The sequence below is a fragment of the Geospiza fortis genome, unplaced genomic scaffold (assembly GCF_000277835.1).
Source record: "Geospiza fortis unplaced genomic scaffold, GeoFor_1.0 scaffold121, whole genome shotgun sequence".
Taxonomy (NCBI): domain Eukaryota; kingdom Metazoa; phylum Chordata; class Aves; order Passeriformes; family Thraupidae; genus Geospiza; species Geospiza fortis.
This window is the reverse complement of record NW_005054346.1, coordinates 5117815-5139468: the sequence shown is the minus strand read 5'-3', so window position 1 is coordinate 5139468 and position 21654 is coordinate 5117815. Positions and strand designations below refer to the sequence as shown.

The window sequence follows — 21654 nt, the reverse complement described above, 5'->3', positions numbered from 1 at the left end:
AAAAGACCTTTGAGATCATTAAGTCCAGCCTATGACCTAACCTAACACATCCTCATCAACTAAACCATGGCACTGAGTCCTGCGTCCAGTCTTTTTTAAACACATCCAGGGATTGTGACTCCTGCCACCTCCCTGGGCAGACAATTCCATTGCCCAATCACTCAGTGAATAATTTTTTTCAGATGTCTAACCTAAACTTCCCCTGATGCAGCTTAAGACTGTGTCCTCTTGTTCTGTCAGGGGTTGCGTGGAGAAAAAGACCAACCCCCGCCTGACTACAACCACCTTTCAGGGAGTTGTAGAGAGTGATAAGGTCTCTCCTATTTCCAGGCTAAACACCCCAGCTCCCTCAGTCGTTCCTCACAGGGTTTGTGTTCCAAACCCCTCACCAGCCTTGTTGCCTCCTCAGGATGTGCTCAAGCCTCTCAATGTCCTTCCCAAACTGAGGGCCCAGAGCTGGACACAGCACTCAAGGTGTGGCCTCACCAGTGCTGAGTACAGGGGAAGGATGAGCTCCCTGCTCCTGCTGGCCACACAATTCCTGATACAGGCCAGGATGCCCTTGGCTTTCTTGGCCACCAGGGCACACTCCTGGCTCATGTTCAGTCCTCTCTTGACCATTTCTGCCTGGGCACTGTCCAGCCACACTATGCCCAGCACTGCAGGGAGTTGTTGTGGCCAAAATGCAGGATTTGGCACTTGGACTTACTAAACTTCCCCCGTTAGACTCTGCCCATCCTATCCAACCGTTCCAGGTCTCTCTGCAGAGCCCTCCTACTGTCCAACAGATTGGCATATGCATCCGGCTTAGTGTCATCTGCATGTTTACTGATGGTGGACTCATCCCGTCATCCAGATCATCAGTGAAGATATTAAACAGGACTGGCTCCAGCACTGATCTAAGGGGACACCACAGCCTAAATCCATGCTGGCTGGGTCTGATCCCCTGGCCATCCTGTAGGTGCTGTGTGATACTCAGGATGATCTGTTCCATCATCTTTCTGGGCACTGAGGTCAGGCTGACTGGCCTGTAGTTTCCTAGATCCTCCTTTCCAGCCCTTCCTGTGGATGGGTGTCACACTGGCCAGCTTGCAGTCATCTGGGACCTCCCAGCTGAGCTAGGACTGATGGTAAATGACAGCACCTTCACAAGCTCATGTGCCAGCTCCCTCATCACCAGATGGATCCCATCTGGTCCCATAGATCTTTGAGCATCTTAGTGGCTCAGCAGGTCTTTGACTGCTTCGTCCTGGATAATGGGGGCTATTCTGCTCCCTGACACCATCTACCAGCCCAGGAGGACAGTTGTCCTGAGGACAGCCTGTCTTTCTGTTGAAAACTGAGGCAAAGAAGGTGTTAAGTACCTCTTCCTTTTCCTCATCCTTAGTTACTGAATTCCCTTTCACATCTGATAGAGAATAGAGTTTGTCCTTGCCCTTCCTTTTGCCATTAGTGTATTTATAAAAATATTTTGTTGTCCTTTAGAGAAGTGGTCAGATTGAGTTCTTTGTGGACTTTTGCCTCTCTAAATTTTTTCCTACATGACCTAGCAATTCCCTTAAGCATTTCCAGAGATACCTGACCCTCCTTCCAAAAGTGATACATCCTCTTTTTTTTCCTTAGTTCCTTCAAGAGCTCTTTACTCATCCAGGCTGGTTGTTTTCCTTGTTGGCTCATCTTTCAGCACATAGGGACAGTCTGTTCCTGTGCCTTCAAGACTTCTGTTTTGAAGCATGCCCATCTTTCCTGGACTCCTTTCTTTTTAAGGGCTGCTTCCCAAGGAACTCTCTGAATAAATCTCTTGAATAGGCCAAAATCTGGAAGTCCAGTGTGGAAGTTTTATTGATGCTCCTCCTTGCTTCACCAAATATTGAAAATTCTGTAATTTCACAATCACTGTGCTCCAGATGGCCTCCAGCCACCACATATCCCACCAGTCCATCTCTGTTTGCAAACAGCAAATCTAGTGTAGTCCCTCCCCTGGTAGGCTCGCTCACCAGCTGTGACAAGAGCTGTTCTCTGAGGAGAATTATTAATATTTTAAAGTTTCGTACAGTTTTGTGTTCTGTCCCTACAGCTCCCACACTCTGCCTTTCTGTTTCTTTTTTGTCTGCAGTGCTTTCCCCCACTCCTCCTCAACTTCTCTTATGTTAACTAATTTTTTAGAGGCAGAATCTATACCTACTTCAAAGCTGCTTGTGTTCTGACAGCTTGCCATCATAAGCCAGAAAGCTAAAGAAATAAATCTAGTAAGGCAGATGCTGCGAATTTTGCCTTGGACTACAGTTCCATGTGACTCTGTTATTGATCTGCTGCCTGCTGCATTTCTTTTCCCTCATTTGAGCTAACTCTTAGGCTTGTCTGACCCTGCATTAAGCCATTTCTGTTTGCTTTGTCACTCCTCTTGTGAGATTAGCATGCTAACCCAGCAGATGACTGAAATTGCTTCAGAACTCAGCTGTGTGGAGAAATGGATAGGAGCAAACTGTAGGAAAGAGAATAGACAGCAGCACTAACAACTGGCTTAGGCTATTGGAATTGCTGCCTTGTTTGGGATATTAATCTGAGTGCCATCAGTTGGCCACAACTCATGTTGTGACAAAACTAAATGCAGCTTTCCTATTTCTGTTAGATTTGGTTGAAACTGGCTGCTGGTCTTAGAATTAAAGTCCAAAATAAGATATGTGGTGATTATATTTCTGTAGGCTTTGTTTCCTCATTAAACCATACTAAAAAACTTTGCTGAATTTGGTACTAGAAAGACCAAATGTCATTGTATGCAAACCTCTGGTATGTGTATCTTTTGTCAGTAGTGTGGCTCTTTTCCTTATCTCTTTGTTTGCTATCTTTTATTACTAGATATGTCTCTTATGGTGAGTTGTTGCTGACCTCTAGTATGTGGCTAGAATAGCTGTATCTTGCTGGACAGATAAAACGAAGTACAGCAGGAACTTGGATGCTACAGTATAGTATGTTATGTGATAATAGCTCAGAGTTTAAACCAAATATATTGCTGTCAAATTTTAAGGGCTGAAAAGGTGAAGTTTGACTGCACAGAACAGGAAGAATAACCCCTCCAAGTAAAAGAAGGAAAAATTAGCTGTAAAAAGTAGTATATTTACAAACCTAGGTAGTCTGAACTTCTACTTTTCTGTGCTTTCACATACAGAAGAAATTGCCCATTTGCTGACCAGTGTCCATGTAATGAGAAATAGTTATGATGATTTCTGACACGAGTTGTCTGAGGGAGTTGGTGTTTGTGTTACCTGTCTGACTAATGTAAACTCAGGTGCTGCCAAGTTCTTCCTGGTGTCCTTTTTGGCCTGTGGGGGACCAGTGGGCAGCAGCATATAGTGGCTGTAAGCAGTGGATAAATACAGAGATAGATGGGAGACTGATGCTATTGAGGAAATAGCTTGGAAAAAGCTGAAAGTACTGAAGGAGAAGCAGACAAAGGGTTGTGAGGAGTAGCAAGCCCTATAGTTATTGAGGAGAGAGGATGTAAAATGGTACTTTGAAGGTCTGTTAGAAAACTTGTTTTCCACTTAATTTTAAAGCAGAACTACTTTTTTCAAAAGAATAATTAATTTTTGTTCAATTTTTGAAAATAACTGCTTTGACTATGATGTTTCTAGAACTTTTAAAGCTGTAATTAAAAAGTTTCATACACTTCAAAGTATGAGATCTAATACCTTCAGTTCCAGTAATTAATTTTAAGCAATGTGTAATATTTCCTTAAATTAATTTCTGTTGGTCCTTTACAGACTTCTTTAAAAATTTGTTTAACACTTATTTCTTTTCTTTCTTTTAGGTGTTGGGAAATCATGTTTATTGTTACAGTTCACAGACAAGCGGTTTCAACCAGTCCACGATCTCACTATTGGTAGGTCCTTTTTGTGTTGCCCAGTATTAGTAGTTAAGTGGTTGGGGTACCTCAGCATGCATTTATGAGTTTGTTGTGCTGCAGAAGTGCTGCATTAAGGTGGCAGTGAATCTCTGGCTAATGAGTATATTTTAGCTCATAAAGTCAGTTTGGGGTTTTTTATTGGGAGGGTGCAAAACAATTTAAAAAGTTCATAGCTGCAGTATCTAAACTGTTTCTTTGGAAAAGCAGGAACAGAAGAATTGTACAAGTTTGAAATGCACTGATGGTGATGGAAGTGGCATTTTTTCACTAGGGAACGTAAAGTACCCTAGCCACAAAACCTTGAAGACAAGTTACAGATAAACTGTAGCAAAGTTACCCTTAAAGATGAATTTTAAAAATTCATTTGGGAAGACTAACTTTTGAATGGAGGACTGAAGTGTGAATGTATTTGCTTTTGGAAAGGATAGGGATTTTCTTTCCCAACTCTTCAACTGGATGTGGACCATTTGTGTTCAGCATGATTTGATACTGGAGAAATTAATACATGTTGACACATTGCCTCTGATCTAACTACAGTAAATAATACCAACTTTTATTTATCTTTCCACACAAAATAAGAGGAATTGCGTTGTAGTAAATTCTAGGGCAGGTTTAGTCTGCAGATCAGTTTTGATGTTAAGCATAACAGATGCTAGTCTCAGAGAAGGTTGCAGAACCTTTCAACTTGTTCATGTTCTTTCAAGGAACCTATCAGCTTTAATCATAAGCCTTGCACAAAATGTATCCTAGTCTATTTTTAGTTCGTGCCCTGGAGTAGGTAGGCTTCCTATGTTTGGGAGTACTGAAATAGCTGCTTGAAATATAAACAGATTTTCTTCATGTAACAGAATGTATCAGGTGGCTTGATTATGAATTCTCTTTCTCCTGACAGTCCTTCCACACCTTGTGTGTGCCTGTTGTATAGTTCAATTTCTTTGGCTAACATGAGTTTTCAGATATTTGTGAGGTCTTGGCAGCAGGTAGGCTGGCTGAATAAAAAGCCTGAGTACTTTAGGGAGGCTTGACTTACTATCATACTTTCTTCTTTAGGCCTGCCAAATATGACACCTTATATATCACTCATGCATTTGGCAGCCCTGTCACCTCAGACTGATAGGCACTGGGGAACAGCTTCACCTCAGCAGGGTGGCTGTAGTGCCAGTTCTTTGCTTGGCATACAGTTAGCTGAAATCTGGGAGCAGGGCAGAAATTGAAGCTAGTAAGATGAGGTGGTGAACCTAGAAGCAACATAATGAGGGATGTAGTAATAGAGCCTGGGAAGCTGCTTGAAAAGGAGGGAAGAAGGATTTTAGCTTTTATATTTTTCATGTATTTGTAATCCTGCAATTCTTAAGTGTATAACTCTAAACTCCATATAGAGTGTTAGCTACTGTTTTCAAATTTTGGTCAGACAAAACAATTCCTCTCTAGGTCTGGAAATCAAAGACACCTTACTGTCTCAGGCCCTGAAAATGTAAACAGAAGTGATTTGGGGAGGGGAGCAAACTTGGGGTAATTGAGTTCATTACCTGAAGCTGTAATTGGAAAATTAACCCCCAATATGCAAATGGCCCAAACTTATAAAAGTATGAAAACCTGCGACTGGTCATCCGTTTTTGGGTGTAGCCCCTGGGTGGGGGGCCTTCTTCTGCCCAAAATGTACCTGAAGGCCCTTCAGTAAATATAACTGCTTTTTATTCCCCTTGATTTTGTCTGGCCTCTGTTTTTAGGTCATCCCTAAAAGCATCAGAAGAGGCTGGAACTGCCTCCTTAACTGTGAGGGCATGTGTGTATTTTGGCCAGGTTCTCCCAGTTACCCAAACTGATTTGGAAAGACAGATAAATAAAGAACATGGGTTCAAAGTCATATGAATGCCCCTGTGGGGGCGATGGGGTGGGTTGAATTTAACTAATAAATGCCCTAATGGTTATATTAAAAGTCCTGAAAATGTGTTGATTAAATAAACCATTGTAAACATTCTAGCTGTTTTGCCCACTGCCTGTAGGACATGCCCTTCTTGTAAACATGATCAGCTTCTATTCCTTCTTTGAGAACAAGCTTGCCATCAAATTGTTTGTGTTTTTTCAAATTCAGTATTTTTTCCTGGCATGTATTTTGATGAAATAAAATAAATATCCTTTTAATTTTTATGGGGTTGTTTGCAGAAACTAAACATTTAAGATGATCATTGGGTTTAAATGAGCAGCTCTATAGTGACATTTTGAGATCAGTTAAAACCTTCAATGTTTACATGTGTAGTAGTCCAAGGACCTTCCCCTGGCTTTGGAGTGAACTTCAGGAAGAGCAGTGTCATTCACCTGCTTCCTCCTTGCTGCCTCTCCACCTCCATTCTTTCAATTTCTTTGCATACGGTTGCTGCAAATTATTTGGTTGCTAAGGAGCACAATGGTCTTTGGCCAATGGTTTTTATTTGGCTCCAATATCCTGTTGGAGATCTCTGCCCCTTTCCCCAGAAGTCATTCCACAGGAAGCAACACTGCACCCTCAAATATTCTAAGCAAGCTCTTGAAAAGACATTTGGAATATTTCAACTCAGGGCTGCATAATTGAAAGTCTTGGGTCCACATCTAGACAGTGACCAGTTTTAGCAAAATTTCAGCTAGCAGATCAGGTGGGTTTTTTTTTAATAATGGTTATAGATTAATGGAAACTTGATAGTATTTAAATATGTCCATTATCTCTAGCCACTTGTTAGATTTTCACTGCTGCATGGACTGCCTCAATTCATACTTGATTTTGTTAATGATCTCAAAAGTGCTTTAAAAATGGTATAGAAGGCTGAATTTTTCACTGAAGAAGTTACTTTTGTTTATTTGGAACACATTTTTTTCCCCCCCCCCCCAGTTATAAAACTTGATCTTTAACTAGCTAGAATTTTGGAAGTTTTTTTTTCATAAAGGCAGGTGGATTTTTATTAATACAGTAATAAAATTTATCTTGTCAAAGGTGACTTTGTATGCTGCCTTAATAGATCATTTTATTGATAAGGAATGATAGGTTGAATTTCTTCTAAACTGGCCCCAGCAATCTGTCATTGGTAAAGTGTTAAAATAACTGTGACCCTTCAATTTCCTGTTTACTTTCAAAGGGGGGGTGTGTTTCTCCCTCTAATCTAGAGCTACTAAGTGGTTTGGAAAACTTTGTTGGAAATACCTCCCAGACACTTGGACAGTAACAGTTACCTTTCTTCTAGAAAGCTTTTTCAAGCTACTGGAAAATCAGCTAAAAGCAGGTTGTGAAAGAGAGTATTTTCCTACAGCATTGACTGAACTTAAACTTATGTTCTTGCTTTTGTAGTACTTGACATTCTTCTTTCTGATATGTACTAATAATGTAATGTTTTGTAAAATCTGTTCAGGTGTAGAATTTGGGGCTCGAATGATCACTATTGATGGAAAACAGATAAAGCTTCAGATATGGGATACGGTAAGTAATCATAAAAATTGTTTAAACATTTTGCTCCACTAACTTTTCACTTTTCCTTTATTCTGGCTAAGCTCTCTATCATCAGCATTCATAGACTATGTACTTTGTCTTGCAGCTTTCTTTGGTGTCTATGAAGTTAAAAATTTGCTAATATATCCTTTTCTTGTTGTGATGTATTGTTTGGCATTTGCACTGTAACTTCCTCAAGCTTTGTCAGATTTATAAGACTGGAATTCTACTGCCTCACTATTTGGCTAAAGTCTTCTATATTACCAAGAACTTCCATTTCTCTAAACAATCTTCCTTTGTGAAATTGTGATGTGTCTGCTACCTTTAAACAAGAGTTCTCTAGAGGACATGTTTGCATTTCCAAGGTAGAAGAAAACACATGGCTCACTTTTCATAGAAGACTTAAAAACACAAGTTCAAGACAGTAAATATTTCAGTCAAGAAGCGACTGAATGGTAAATGCTTTAAGTTTCAAAACACCTTCCAAAATTCAGACTTTGACTTTTGAGGTTAAGAACATACATTGGCTATTCTTGTGTTGTCAGTCACTTTACTGTAAAGCAGTCAGCGTCACTGTCTACACTTGTGATGAAGCAAGTTTAAGATGTTCATACTGGTAGCTATATCTTTTAAATGTGTTTGACTGTTCCCTAAGACAGAGTTGCCTGTTTCCTTTTCTAAAAGCATTTTAGGATACCTTTAGAAACTGACAGGTACATGATCCCTAGCCTCATGTATGTGCTTTTTTTGGTACAGCAGATCAGTGGAGGGACATACATTCATATACACATGCCTACATATGTGCATGTGCATATAAAAATGTAAATAAATGTAATATTTCCGTGAACTTCATAGGTAAGATCTTACTTATTTTTTAGGTTCTTTACTTGAAAAGGCACCTAACACCTGTGCCTCGTTGGAAGTTCTAAGAAAAAGGCATAGAAAGATATGGCCAGCGTACTTTAGGCTTTTTCTGCTCTGGGCATTTTTACTATTATAATTGTGGATTGCAGACTGTCAAGGTGGCTGAGTACTTTTAAGTTCAAAAAACAAGTAAATCTCTGCATAAAAAATAGCTTTATATTCAAACCCTTAGTATATAATGTGACCATGTGACTACATACCTATATTGGTCCTTGTTTTCTAAAATTGGGGCAGATTGTCTGTAGGCAAAAGTACTAATTTTACTGCCGGCTTTGGAACTGATTCTGTTAATCTCCTTAGATAACGAATGAACTTCAGCTGTGTTTCAGTAGGTCATGCTTTTCCTGGTGCCTCTGACTCAGTGGCTCTTTGCAGTCTGGTTGTTGTTTAGAATGCATGCAAATTGTCCAGCCAAAATGGCAACCCAAGTGCTTTTGACTATAATTTATAAATTCTATTTGAGTGGGGAGTTTTTTCTGGCTAGCTTCTTAAGTGTAGCATACATAAATTAAAAATATTAATTGAAAGCTTTCATCCATTGAGTAGACTGTATGCTGATGTTGTACTTATTAATTTATAAATTCTATGCAGTGAATGACAGTATAGTGGCCTTAGTTAAAAGTTTAACTGTATGCAGTGTGATTTTTGAAACACAGGATATTTCTGTTCTAATCCAGTCTTGGTTTGTCAGCACATCTGAATTCCACTGTATCATTTCTGATCTTGGGTACAAAGGTGTTGAAGGAATAGCAAAAATAAGAAACCTGATGAAGTAATTCTCAAGAGATATTTTATTTATGAGTGTTAAGGTACACAAATGTCCATAATGACTAAGATTACTGTGTTCTATCTGCATTGAGCATTTTTTGGTTTTCTGTTAGCCAAAACTGGTAGGTGTTACTCGTGCTATCTCTATATTTATTAAGCTGTAGCAACTTCTGTTTGAAGAGAGAAGGTTCATTTTACACCTGTTGCTAAGGAAACACATGAACTATTTATGGTTTTGGTTGGTGCTTACTGAGTCACGGCACTAGCCCTTCTCTTATTTGGTGCTAGCCTTATACATCTGCTTTTAATCCATCACTGAACAGGATGAATCCTGAGCAGAGGCATAAGAAGTGGAGAACTTGATAAAATTTGTTTGGATTGCTTAACAATGGACTTACTTGCTTAAGAGAATCAAACTCTAAAATTCAGGTTTTTCTGGCCAGATATTTCTGTGCAACAGTGCTCATTTTGTGTTGTCTTTAGCAGATCACTGCAGCCCCAAGGAAAGCCCTGTTGTAGTAATGGGAACACATGGAAGCTGCAGCATACCTCACTGCAGGAGTATGTTGCACCTTACAGGGACAGCTGAAGCTAACACTGTTGCATGTCTGTGAGATCTGTTTGTGTGTCCTTCTTGTATGATAACTCAATAATATTTTACTTTTTCATTATCATCCTAGTTTGGATTAGGAGCATGTTACAGAAGTTAATTCTATTTATTGCAGTCTGTTTTCGATGTGGGAGTACGCAAACTGAATTCCTTTTGAATGAGGCCAGACTAGAAGATATGCTTAAGGAATGCATGTATTCCTGTTAGAAATTGTAGTCCAGTATTTGGTCCTGTGAGCTGGTAGTCTAGTAAAACTAGTCTGATGCAAAAACACACCTAGCCCCAGCCCCCTCCTCCCCCAAAAAGCACCCAATCAAAAATCTACATTCCATGAAAGATACTCAATGTGGCCTTTGCATTCTTAATGTTGTGTGTAGCAGTCTCAGCTCTACTGCTGTTCGTGTCTGCACAAGCAAATAGTGTCCTGTTGTTCTCTCCCGGCTGCAGGCTGTTCTGGATCTCCCCAGTGCTGGGCTCTGCAAGCTTGCTGCTGTGTGTGCTGTGGCACGCCCAGGTGTTTAGCTCTGTGAGTCTTTGGGTTTCACTATTCCTTTTCAGTGTTTTTAGGTCTGTAAAGATGAGGTGTTGGACCAAATTGTTTGTGTGTGTGTCTTTAGATTATTTTTTCTCTTGCATCTTTAGTCTTAGTAATGGCTTCCAGTAGCTGGATGGACGGAGAAATACTTTTGTCCAAACTGCTTAGTTGGTAATCGCCTATTATGATAAGTTAAGCAACTCTTATGTGGAAGTGTGGTATTTGAGCTGGTGTCAGCTGCACATGTAACTTTTGGAGAACTAGAAGTGGTTTTACAGCAGCTAGTAAGGATTAAAATGACTGTTCTGGAAGCTGTTAAGCTTTTTGAGTTTAAATAAGCTGTGTAGATAAGTTTAGTTGTCTTGTGGCAGCAGCATAACACTAAGAAATATTAAAATTGCTTCTCCTCAGAAAAAGTTCATTGTTTAGAGAGATAACTGGGCTTGTTACCGGGCTGAGTCAGTGGCCTTGGTTTTGTTGTTGAGGGGGATGTTCTGTATTGCATTGACTGTTACTAACAAGTCATTGTTGATGAGGAAAAATAAGCAGTAATTGGAAGAGGATATTCTGTCAGACACTGCAGTAGGACTGATCTGTGATGACACTAAGTAATGCTGATGTTCTCTAAATTGGTATTAATACTAACTTTTCCTGTGTACTTGAATACTATATTTTTAGCATCTATTTCAGCTTTATTTCATGGAAATTCATTATTTAAAAACATTAATTCATATAGCACCTTAGATCTGACTAAATAGACAGACTAAATATCTGAAATAATTGGTTTTTATAAACCAATTTCAAGTAATTTCTTGATTTCCGTACAAGTGTACTTTCTAATTGAATTGATAGCATTTTCTAGTAGTTGAGAGCTTTCATAAAAAAGCATGTTTGTGGAAGACTGGAGGCATAATTGTTAAAGGCATATTTCCCTTTTATATTTTCTGAATATACTAATTCTTCTTGGAAATTAAGATATTTTTCTTGTGTTTGCAACTGGTTTGGATCTATTAGAACCACATAAAGTTCTCTTCCTTCATTAAATGAATGTTCATCCCCGTGTCTCTGACAGTTGCTAGGATATAGGGTTCACCCCCATTGACTTCATGATGTTTTCTACTTGCTTTAGTAGTCAGAGCATACTCATATGTTTGTGGGCAGTTGATATATTCTTTTACTACATTTTTACTAGTTTGACTCTTTAACCATGGTACCTGCATGCATATTGCTGCATCTCATGGCCCTCTGTTACACTACTGCTGTGAAGTTGCAGGAAGAACTTACAGAGAATCTACTTTAGTCTCTGAACCTAGTCTGATCATCAGTCACAGACTGTGTTCGCTGCCAGGTGGGAGGATTAACTTATTTCTGGATCCATGGACTGAAGGGTGAGACAGGGAGATCTGCCTGTTTAAGAGTTATTCCTGTTGCTGTTTGTTTAATATGACCAACATCTGAGCTTCAGTGCCAGTAGCTTAAGCTACTCTTCACACCCATGATGTCACTTTAGGAAGCTGAGGCAACTTGATATGCTTTCTAGCTTAGTGTTCATAAACATTTGTCATGCTTAAATCTGTTTGGTTATTGAAATACTATAGTATTGGCATGTTATTTTCTGAATTGTTTTTTGATTTATCCACGCTTTCTACAATAATTACAAGATTTCTACAAGAGCAAGCTCTTGCTTAGGATAAGACCTTAAATGGGAAGTGCATGAATCACTTTCTTGCACAGTAAAAACTCCTATTTTAGTGAGGGTTGCTACTTAAAACCTAAAGGTTTCAAATACAGTTTCTTTCAAGTTATAAGTGTATTTCTGGTAATGGAAGGCTAAAGCTTTGTTTCTGTGATGTGTTGGGAATTGCTTTGGCTATCTAAGTAGCATTTATTCAACACCAGCAGAAGAAGCAGATGTACAAGTTACCTGTATTTAGACATATGTACAGTTTAATCCTTGGAGATCTTTAGTCCTCTTGAAATTTCAGTTCTTACTGCATGCTGACAGGGTTATTCTCAAACAACATGTAACTTTGCTAAGGTTGTCACATAAATTCTGAGACTTTTATATATTATGATAGATTCTTCTTCATAAGCATTTTTAGTTCTGTTTTTGTTTGGGAATGTTTTTGCTGGAAACAGCAGGGGTTGTTTTTTATTTTTACACTGCTTCTGTGTCTGTTTGTCCTACATGCTAGTAAATCACCTTAAAATTCTTCAGTTTTCTGGACTGGAGATATGACGGCAAGAAAGATTAATGCATTTGTATAAACAAGTTGACATGTGACTTAGAGGCTGTTAACGTATTTATAACTTCCAAAACTATATTTAAAGGTATGTATTGCTCCTTTTTCTTTCTGGAACATTTTATTCCAGGGATCAACTTTGTGGAGTAGTTCCCAGCTGGCAGCTGTCACAGGTGGTGTGACACTTGCAAGTTGGTTATTTCTTAGATGTCTTTTTAGTCTTCTTTGTAATGTAGGAAAGTGTAAACATGTAAATAATAATTCGCAACATGAATGAAATGTTCTGTCACCAGTTTTGAACATACTGCATGTGTGTGTCTGTTTTCAGAGTGAGGGAATCTAGAGCCACTAGCTAGGTGTTTTGTAGTTCTCATATTGCATGTGGATGTGTACTATAACATTCCCTGCTAATAAAAAACTATTGGTCAGCTTGGATGCTGAAGGCCTGCTGGGACGTTCTCAGATAACTTGGTCCTTGAAGAAACTTTACGAGTTCTTCAGCATTGAGAATGGAGAATTCAGCAAAATTAATGAACTGTTTTCTAGGGAGATACACTGTTGTGGGTGCTGTTTTTTTAACTACTTTCTTGTCCTGCATTATGGCTCTTTTCATTTTTCCCCTTACTTTATAGATTCAAAAATGTGCAGTTAAGGCACTTGAAGGTTACTCTCTTTGAAAACAAAGGCTTGCCTGCGTATTTTGCAACTGATGCAACTACACTGCATACTTGGAAATGACACCAAGATTTCCTGTGGGAATTGTTGTCATCTTATTGCAAAAGTTCCGTACCTTCTTGATGATTTCTCATGGGCAACTCCTCGCAGCACTGACTCCTTCTTCACAGCACAGCCAACAAACTCCAACTCCCTTTTCAACCAGCTCACCCACTCTTTTATAGCACTCATCCTCATTGGACGCAGCTATGGCCTGTTAAAGACAGGCCTGTTCCTAATCTTTGGTAATTAATACAGTTGCAACTCCTCAGGGGTGAGATTACCTTCTGCACTATCTTTATTCCTGTAATGTAAGAAAACAGTAACACTTGGAGTGTTTTTTAAATATGCCAGAGATACTGTGTCCATGATAACAGTTGCATAGCTTGAATGTTACTGAAAACTCCAGTACAGGTCCTAAATCTTGTATCTTAGTGACCGGAGGTGATTGATCTTGCTTCCTGTTCTGCTTACATTGTTACTTTCAAGTTGTGTTTTGGCGTCTATACTGAAGTATACTTTGAAAAGCACATGGGATATAAATATATCTGTGCAGTTGAAGCAGGGATGAAGATTTTTGTACTTGCTTGAAGACCTATGACTTCTAGAACTGTCTGTATAGACAAGTCTCTGCTATCAGAAAGTTTGCTTGTTTCTGTGAACCATTATGGTATGAATTGTAAAAGCTAACAGAGTAGAAAACAGCCAGAAAAGAATGTTACTTAGCACTTAAAACATTTCTTGTTTATCAGAGGCTCACATTTTTTCATGATAAGTGAACTACTCATGTCAGACCTAGCATCTGTTTGTCTGAAGAGATAGGATGCATGTTCTAGGTTCCTGCAGGCAGCCATGTCTGAGCTGGAGTTTCTGTGTGTGAAGTAGCTGTCAGGTCTGACTGTTACCAGAAACATCCTCCATCTTCCCATTTCCACTGCAGTGTAACTCTGACAGTGGATATATCCTGGAATTGTCATGAGCAAAAGCTTGTGTCACCTGTACTGGATGTAATATGGCCTTGGCAAATACCCTGTTTAGCATTTGTTTCCTGACTATTGCCCCTTCCCTTCCTAACACCACAGCCCCCTGCCTCCCCCACCATCTGGACATGGAACTCAGCAGTCTGCTTTGAATGGCCCTACCTGAGCCAGGGAGGTTGGAGTAGGGGACCTCCAGAGGTCCCTTTCCCGCCTCAACTGTTCTGTGAGAAAACACTTTTTAATATGGAAGAGAGATAAAAACAAGTGCTGGATTTTGCAGGAACATGAAGGGGATGGTAATAACAAAACCATATTTAAGATAAAGAGCCCTTCTCTGATATTGAAGCTGATTCTAATTTATACTGAGCTTCTATGCTGCTGCTTCTATCTGTTGCTCCTTGTAACAAGCATCTTAAATTGGGTAGGTCCTTCTTTCTGAGACTGATAAAGTATAGTTACAGTACACTTGACATTTTTTAAGTCAGTTTTGGCTAATAGCCTAGACTGACTTTCAGTTTTGACTTCTTTTGACTTCTGAAATAGCTTGTCCCCCTTGGAAAAAAGGGAAGTGGACAGAGAAAACTGTCAGAGGAAGAAGTAAAGTAACAATGATGCTTTAAAAAAAAAAAAAAGCTGTGGAATGTATGCTGCATGCCTAACCCTATATTGACTCTATGTTGACCTAGATCTCATTCAGAATGATACTGTTAAAATAGCCAGTAAATTTTTACATGTAAGGGGTTTCTATTATATAATACATTTTTATGTTATGGGTAAAACAAACATTAATATTGTGGAGCTTCTTTCCAGAAACTCAGTTTTCTTTTGCTTAGAATGAAAGGGAATTGAGTTTGTGTTGTCCATTGGTATATGTAAGCATAAATTCATTATTGCTGTATGGAAAATGTGATCCCTTCACCAAAGGAGGTACCATTTTCCACCCTTTCCTTAAGGAAGCAGTGATATTTAAATTTCACCATTGTCAAGTGAGACACAAAATTATTACAGTATTTTCAGTATTTATATACTGAACTTCTGTATGTGATTCTTTTAAGAATTCACTATTCATACATTTTTTTGAGATCTGCCAGGACCTCTGACAATGTTGCTTGATCATGATTAATTTACTCAGGGAGATGAACAATTTCACGTGTCAGGATGGAATTTATGAAGGTGTAACAGGCAATCTTAATGTGTCAGGTGAAGTCCAGGTCATGTGTCATTTTAGGCAATGTATGGAATACCCTGGTAACAGTAAGTTGTCTGTTTAGCAGGGAAATGTTTCATTTGTCTACCATCCACTTGAGCTACTCACCACACCAAGAAAAGGTGGTAAAGCTTACTTGAATTTCTATGCAGGAAACCAGATATTACACTAAAAACTGTTGGTTATTTGTTTTTGACTATTTCTTGGTGTATTCTACTCATTGTATGTGTTCTCTTACCAAAGTTTATATGAAAGTGTACTTGGACTCTTGGCCAAGAGCATATGTGAGTGTATTCTAATGGTGTTGAAACTGTTGTGTTATATGGTATTTTGTAACTGTTTCCACTGGAATGGCTAAGATAAAATGTTTTCTTAAATAGAAGTTACTGTTTGTTCTGGAAGAGAAGGATGCTTTCTGAAGACTGAACACAACTTGTTGTGCCACTGTTCTTGTTGAGTGACAGTATCTAGATCAAGTTCTCTTTGAATTTAAGAAGATGTAGTATTAAGAAAAGTACAGTAACTGTGAGAAGAAACAGTTGTCCATATACTAATTTTGTAGGCATGCCTGAAGGGTTCCTTGTATTTGATAAATATTTCATTCTTGTGTTTAATGTTTTTAAATCAGGGCAATTTCCTATAGTTCTACAGATCTACTGCACATAGTTTCTTTCAGCATTCATATTTCTTAAGCATGTTTTGTGTTATCTTTGAATCATGCTAAAACATCTGTTATTGCTAAATATTAGAAGTAAATATTTCTTCTAGCAAGTGTCAAGTGCTAGATAGCTCTTCTGAAAAACATGAGCATGAAGAGCTCAAGATCTGCAACAAGATCTGCAATATTTATTTTTCAGGACTGTATTCTTTTGAGCATGTTCTTTTAGGTGCTCAGATATTTACAGAATACTTTTCTGTGAGAACTATGTAATTTATGTAGACTCTGTGAAGGTTTTCACAGTGTATATGAAGATGGCTCTTGTATCCTGTAGCTGCTTTGACAAGCATTATTTATCAAGTACAGAGGAAATTGATTAGCTGTGGAGCAGAATTGTGTAAAATTGAATTCACAACCGTTTTCTGTTTTTTCTTAATAAAATGATTACTGAAAGAATTCCATCTGAAGACTGTTGAAAGCTGGCTGCAGTTTATGATATAACGGATAAAATCTGCATCCTTGGCCTTCCAACAACCTTTACACCAGCAGATGGTGGGCGTAAAGATGTCATTCATCATTTATTTACAATGGACTTTATTTATTCTAGTGTCAACAGCTGCCCCAGGGAGCGGGTTATTGAATTCAAATGTGAAGCTCTGGGTTATTTGCTTCCTTTCAAATTTGTCTTCAGAGCTTAGTTGCTAGGAGTCCATTCTGTGCTCTAATAATGATTCATGTATTGTGAAGCCATTCAGTAAATTGGGTTGTCAGGGATTGCCAAAAAAGGTTTAGAGGTCTTGTTCCGATTTTTTTTTCTTTTTTAACAGCACTGTGCTGTAGTTGGTGTCTTCTCCCTATGTGACTTCTCTTGCTGCTGTTGGTGACTTTGTCCCAGTTGTCCCCTTTCTGATTTCCCATCCATACTCTTCCTTTTCCCCATCTCTCTAAAGTAGAATTCTATGATCCTGTGATTCTAAGTTAATGGTTTTTAGGAACAAAAAACAAGTATTAGATATGAAGTAATGAAACCTTGTGTTCTACAGGCAGGGCAGGAGTCCTTCCGTTCCATCACAAGATCGTACTACAGAGGGGCCGCAGGGGCTTTGCTAGTGTATGACATTACAAGGTGAGAATACCAACTGGATTACAATGGCATGTCTTTGTAGAATTGTGCTGTGGTGTACAGTAGTGCTAAGTGTCTCTTCTAATTTGGCTTTTTGTCTAAATACTGGTAATCTAACATTGTATCAACTTTCTTTGAGTGCTCTAATAAGATATAGCATATGTAACCTATATACTTTCAGTTTTCTCTGTATGGTAGTTGAGAAAGCATGCATAAAATCTCAGAAAGAATGAAATAAAATATTTTTATAAACTATTGACCATCAACCTCTGGCTTACCTTTATGGAGAAATACCTGAAAATATTTAATTATTTCCTTTCTGGTATTTTATTATCATGAGGGATATTTTTTCTTTAATTATAGCAGATTACTTTTACTGAAGTGCTATTCTGCAAAGGAGTGATATAGTCAAACATAGAAGTTTGGTTACATAAAGAATACCAGGAAACTTGTACCATTGCTGTGTTTATGAGGTTTAGAAAATACAAGTCTTAATCTGATACTTTTCTAGTAGGTAGAAGTTACTAAAGTTTCCTTGCTGTATTAAATAAAGTGTCTATATGCAGGTTTTCTGTAAAACTGTGGGTACTCTGGCTGGTTTATGAAAATATTCAGGCTCCAAAGTCCTATTAAGTTGTGTGCCTCCTTTTGTGGGTCTTGGCTCTTGTTGCATTGAGCAACCACTTGTACTAGAGATTTCCTATATACTTTTTCTTTTGTTCTCTTCTTATGTTTAAATATCATGAAGCAATGTATTCTTTCCTTTGAATTTCCAGTAAATGAATCTTTGATTAATAAATAAAATACAATATCTTAAAACCACTCTACAAGCATGGGATTTATTACTTAGTTTACACCTTCTGTAAAACTGTAATGTGTCACATTCACATACCTCACTTTAAAATATTTTACTGCTAAATTTATTATTCAGCTTTTAAACTCACATAAAAATGATCAAACATTTTCTGCTTTCAGTAAAACAAATATTACTATATGAGTATGTGTTTATTTGTACTGTTGTTTGGCTTGGGTGAAGCTGATGGGTGCTTTTAAAATTCTGTTCAGTCTTTATATGTATATAAAACTACAGATTCTTACAACTCTAAGAATCCTCTTTACTCTTTCTAGCAAACATGTTTTCAATTACTTTGTAGGTAGAGTTCATTAACACTGCTTGTTTACTAAAGTTTTGTTTGCCCATTCTCCCTCTCACAAAGGGATTACTAGCTTTTATCCCTAGAGCATGTGCATTAATAAATGAGTTGATTATTTGAGTAGAATAGTGGACTAACAGGAGAAAGATTTCTTAAAATACTGCTTTTAATGTTCATTCTCTTCTGTACTTAGGAGGGACACTTTCAACCACTTGACAACTTGGTTAGAAGATGCTCGTCAGCATTCCAATTCCAACATGGTTATAATGCTTATTGGAAACAAAAGGTAACATTTTATTAGCTGTTGTTTTGTAAGAGGGAAATATTTCACCTCTCTGTATTTCAACTTTTGAGTTTTCTTATTTGTAGGGAATATGTTAACTTCAAATTCCCTTCTGTCACTGTGCATAGTTCTGTGGTGAGCCTAAAACCTTTCTTATTCTACTTAGACTAATACAATGTGCAGCACGTGGACCAGCTACATTATGTTCTGAATATCTATTTTAGAAGTAATTTTATTCCAAGGGATTGATTGCAAATGCTTGAAGCAATGGATTATAAGAGTTATTTTCCATTAAGCTTTTTTGTTTCTGGAATCACCAATTAAGAACACCTGGATCTCTCCCTTATAAAGAGAATATGATTCCTAATATGAGGTGTTCTAAAGTGCTTTAGTTTTTGACTAAGTATTACATCAGAGGAAATGTCATTTTAAAAAAAGCCCGTAGTACAGGATTCACATCAAAAGCTTCTCTCAAATGTAAGAAGTGCATACCTCAATAACTGAGACATTTCTGATTTACAAGCCTCTTCCATATTCTGTACCTTTTAGCTGGGATTGGGGTCAGAGAATGCTTTTTCACTGTTTCCTGGTAAATTCACTTGCTTGGTCTTCTCATCAGCTACACTGTCTAAAATGATAAAATTATTCCCTGTTGATGCTGAGACTTGGTAGTGAAAGTCTTAATAAAAACACATCAGTGAATATATTATCTGTAATTCTTCTAGTTTTTGATCCAGTGAATTACAACATCATATCGAGATTTTTTTTTTCTGGATGCAGAACTTTTTCAAAATATCAAAAGCATCAGCTCAGAATTTAATAATCCATTAATTATGGGCCTTTGTGTAATTGACTGGAACTTGTGTCCATGCCTCAATAATTCTTGAAGGTAAAGGTGCCAGTTGAAATTATGGGGTGTATGCATGCCCCTGAAAATTTCATGAGCAGCCACATAATTTCTTAGATACTACTGAGAAGCAGCTTTGTGATAGTGAGTCTGGGTTTGCTGTTTGGGCCTGTTGAACTTTTATTTTCTTCTTCTTCCCCCTCTTTTCCCTTCTGTTTTCCCCCATTGGCCCAATACCCTCTACCTCCTCCTTAAAACCATGGTACATATTAAGTAACTGTGATGTTTGTCAACTTTTTTTTACATTATCTAGTAAATGACTAACAACTTTCTTTTTAATTGAGGAATGTGTTAAGCATGATCTTGACAAATTAATATAAAAATTGTAATCTTGATTTATTAAATGAAGCTTTGGTAAACCCATGATGGCCCTGACCAACTGTTTTTGTACTTGTGTGAGTAAAAATATGGCACTGAGAAAAACAGTAAAGTGTACTGTTTACTTGAGATAAGTTTGCATACTTAATTGACATCTGTAACTCTTTCTGATTATTCTTAGCTGTTAAACTAAATTTTCATGTCTTGTATTCTGCGGATGCAGACTGATTTGCTGCTTTCAGCTAGCCTGGTAATTCCCAGTTACAGCTAGGTTTTATTCAAACAATAAATATACTTAAAATGTGCACTGTAAATTGTTACAGATTAAGGTGCCACATGAACTAAAAGTATTAAGAGTTAAAATTTTAAGCTTTTTAAAAGATATTATTTTCAAGGAGGGCAGGAAGAAAACTCCTTCAATTTTATTGCATTATCCTGAGGGCATACTGCTAGAGGTGGGTGGAAGGAAGAATGTGTATGCTAGCATAGTAGTTTTAAAGGAATAAATACTGCTCTTATGACTCCCAAAAGTGCACTTGACATAAGTTTGTACTACTGACTTATTGCTGGATTTGAAGAGTGTTGAGAATTTAATTTGAAATATAATGGCTGTTTTTTGAAAACATTACAAATACTAGTGTTAAAACATTACAAATACTGTACTTAATCTTCTTTCCAGAACAAAGCATAGCTATATTGATCTAGTAAGACCAAATGCTTCGAATTATTGGAATGGAGAGAGGAAGACAACTGTGGTTAGTAGAAGCAGTTAAAGATCTTTAAGAATATGTTTAGGTATCAGTATTGAGTTTTGATTGGGCTGTCATTGCAGTTTTTGATACAACTGCATTATTTCAAGTAAAAAGTTACTTGTTTATGTTTTGTCATGGAGATAACACTGTAGTGAGTCAAGGTTTTAAATAAGGTATTTTTGAGAGTAGCATGGTATTAACAAATAAAGACATTACTCAGGTTGAAAAAGATAATGTTAGCTAATACTGGGAGTACTTAAATATAATGAGCATCTACTTCAAAATTGTTTTGAGAAGATATTTCTTGTATCCTTATCTTCAATTTTTTTAAGTATTTAAATGTGCTGAATTGTATGGATTCTTTAACTCATCTAAGCTAGCATTTAGTTAAAAATTAGAAAAACCTGCTTTACTGCAAAATAGATGCCACAGTGAGTATTACATATTTTTAATATATGTATAATTATAAAGTTGGCAAACACTGAAGTCTAGCATGATACATTTTATTTGTATACTGTCTGCACATTAAACATATCTATTTGTATGCTGTTTAGTTAAAGATTTGTACCCAAGAAGATATTTATGCATGTACAACTTAGATGAAAATTCATTGAAATATATATCTTACACTTATACATGAGTAGTAAGTATATAATTTTTATTGCTCAAGATGTAATATACTTACAAAGAAGGAAAAACTGTGAATTCCTCGTTATTAAAGAATCTTTAAAAAGTAAGGGTGAAATACTTGTGTCTATATGACTTAGAGAAATAGATTTTTCTCTAGTTGTCAAGTCCAAGAGGGTTTTTTTCTGCTTTTTTGGGTAATAATTTTGAATTAAATTGCTTGGAAAGCAGGAAGCAAGAACTTGTCTAACAGTCATTTCAATTTCTTTTGCTGCTGGAGGGCCAGGAGTTTCACATCCAAAGAGCTAACTTACTGGGAGAGAACAGCTAATGTAGTTCAAAAGAACTTAATTCTGCTTTTAAGGTTTTTTTAATCAGAGAAGAAATTGACTGTATGAAGTTTTGCTACTGAATAGGAAAAAAAAATTATATTTTTAATTATATTTAATATAAATAACTCATTTGTAAAGCTCATTTATCAGCTCAG

The 21654-nt window shown here is 37.4% G+C and overlaps 1 protein-coding gene across 1 annotated transcript in view; it reads left to right on the top strand.

The window, feature by feature from the left end:
* The first annotated feature begins 3813 nt into the window (after positions 1–3813).
* Positions 3814–21654, top strand: part of RAB2A (RAB2A, member RAS oncogene family) — a 31141-nt gene continuing 13300 nt past the window's right edge. Inside the window, exons 1-4 of the mRNA XM_005423051.2 lie at positions 3814–3883; positions 7288–7355; positions 17047–17129; positions 18474–18566. Coding sequence (XP_005423108.1) covers positions 7308–7355; positions 17047–17129; positions 18474–18566 — 224 coding nt within the window. The 5' untranslated portion in view covers positions 3814–3883; positions 7288–7307. The remainder of the gene's footprint in view (positions 3884–7287; positions 7356–17046; positions 17130–18473; positions 18567–21654) is intronic.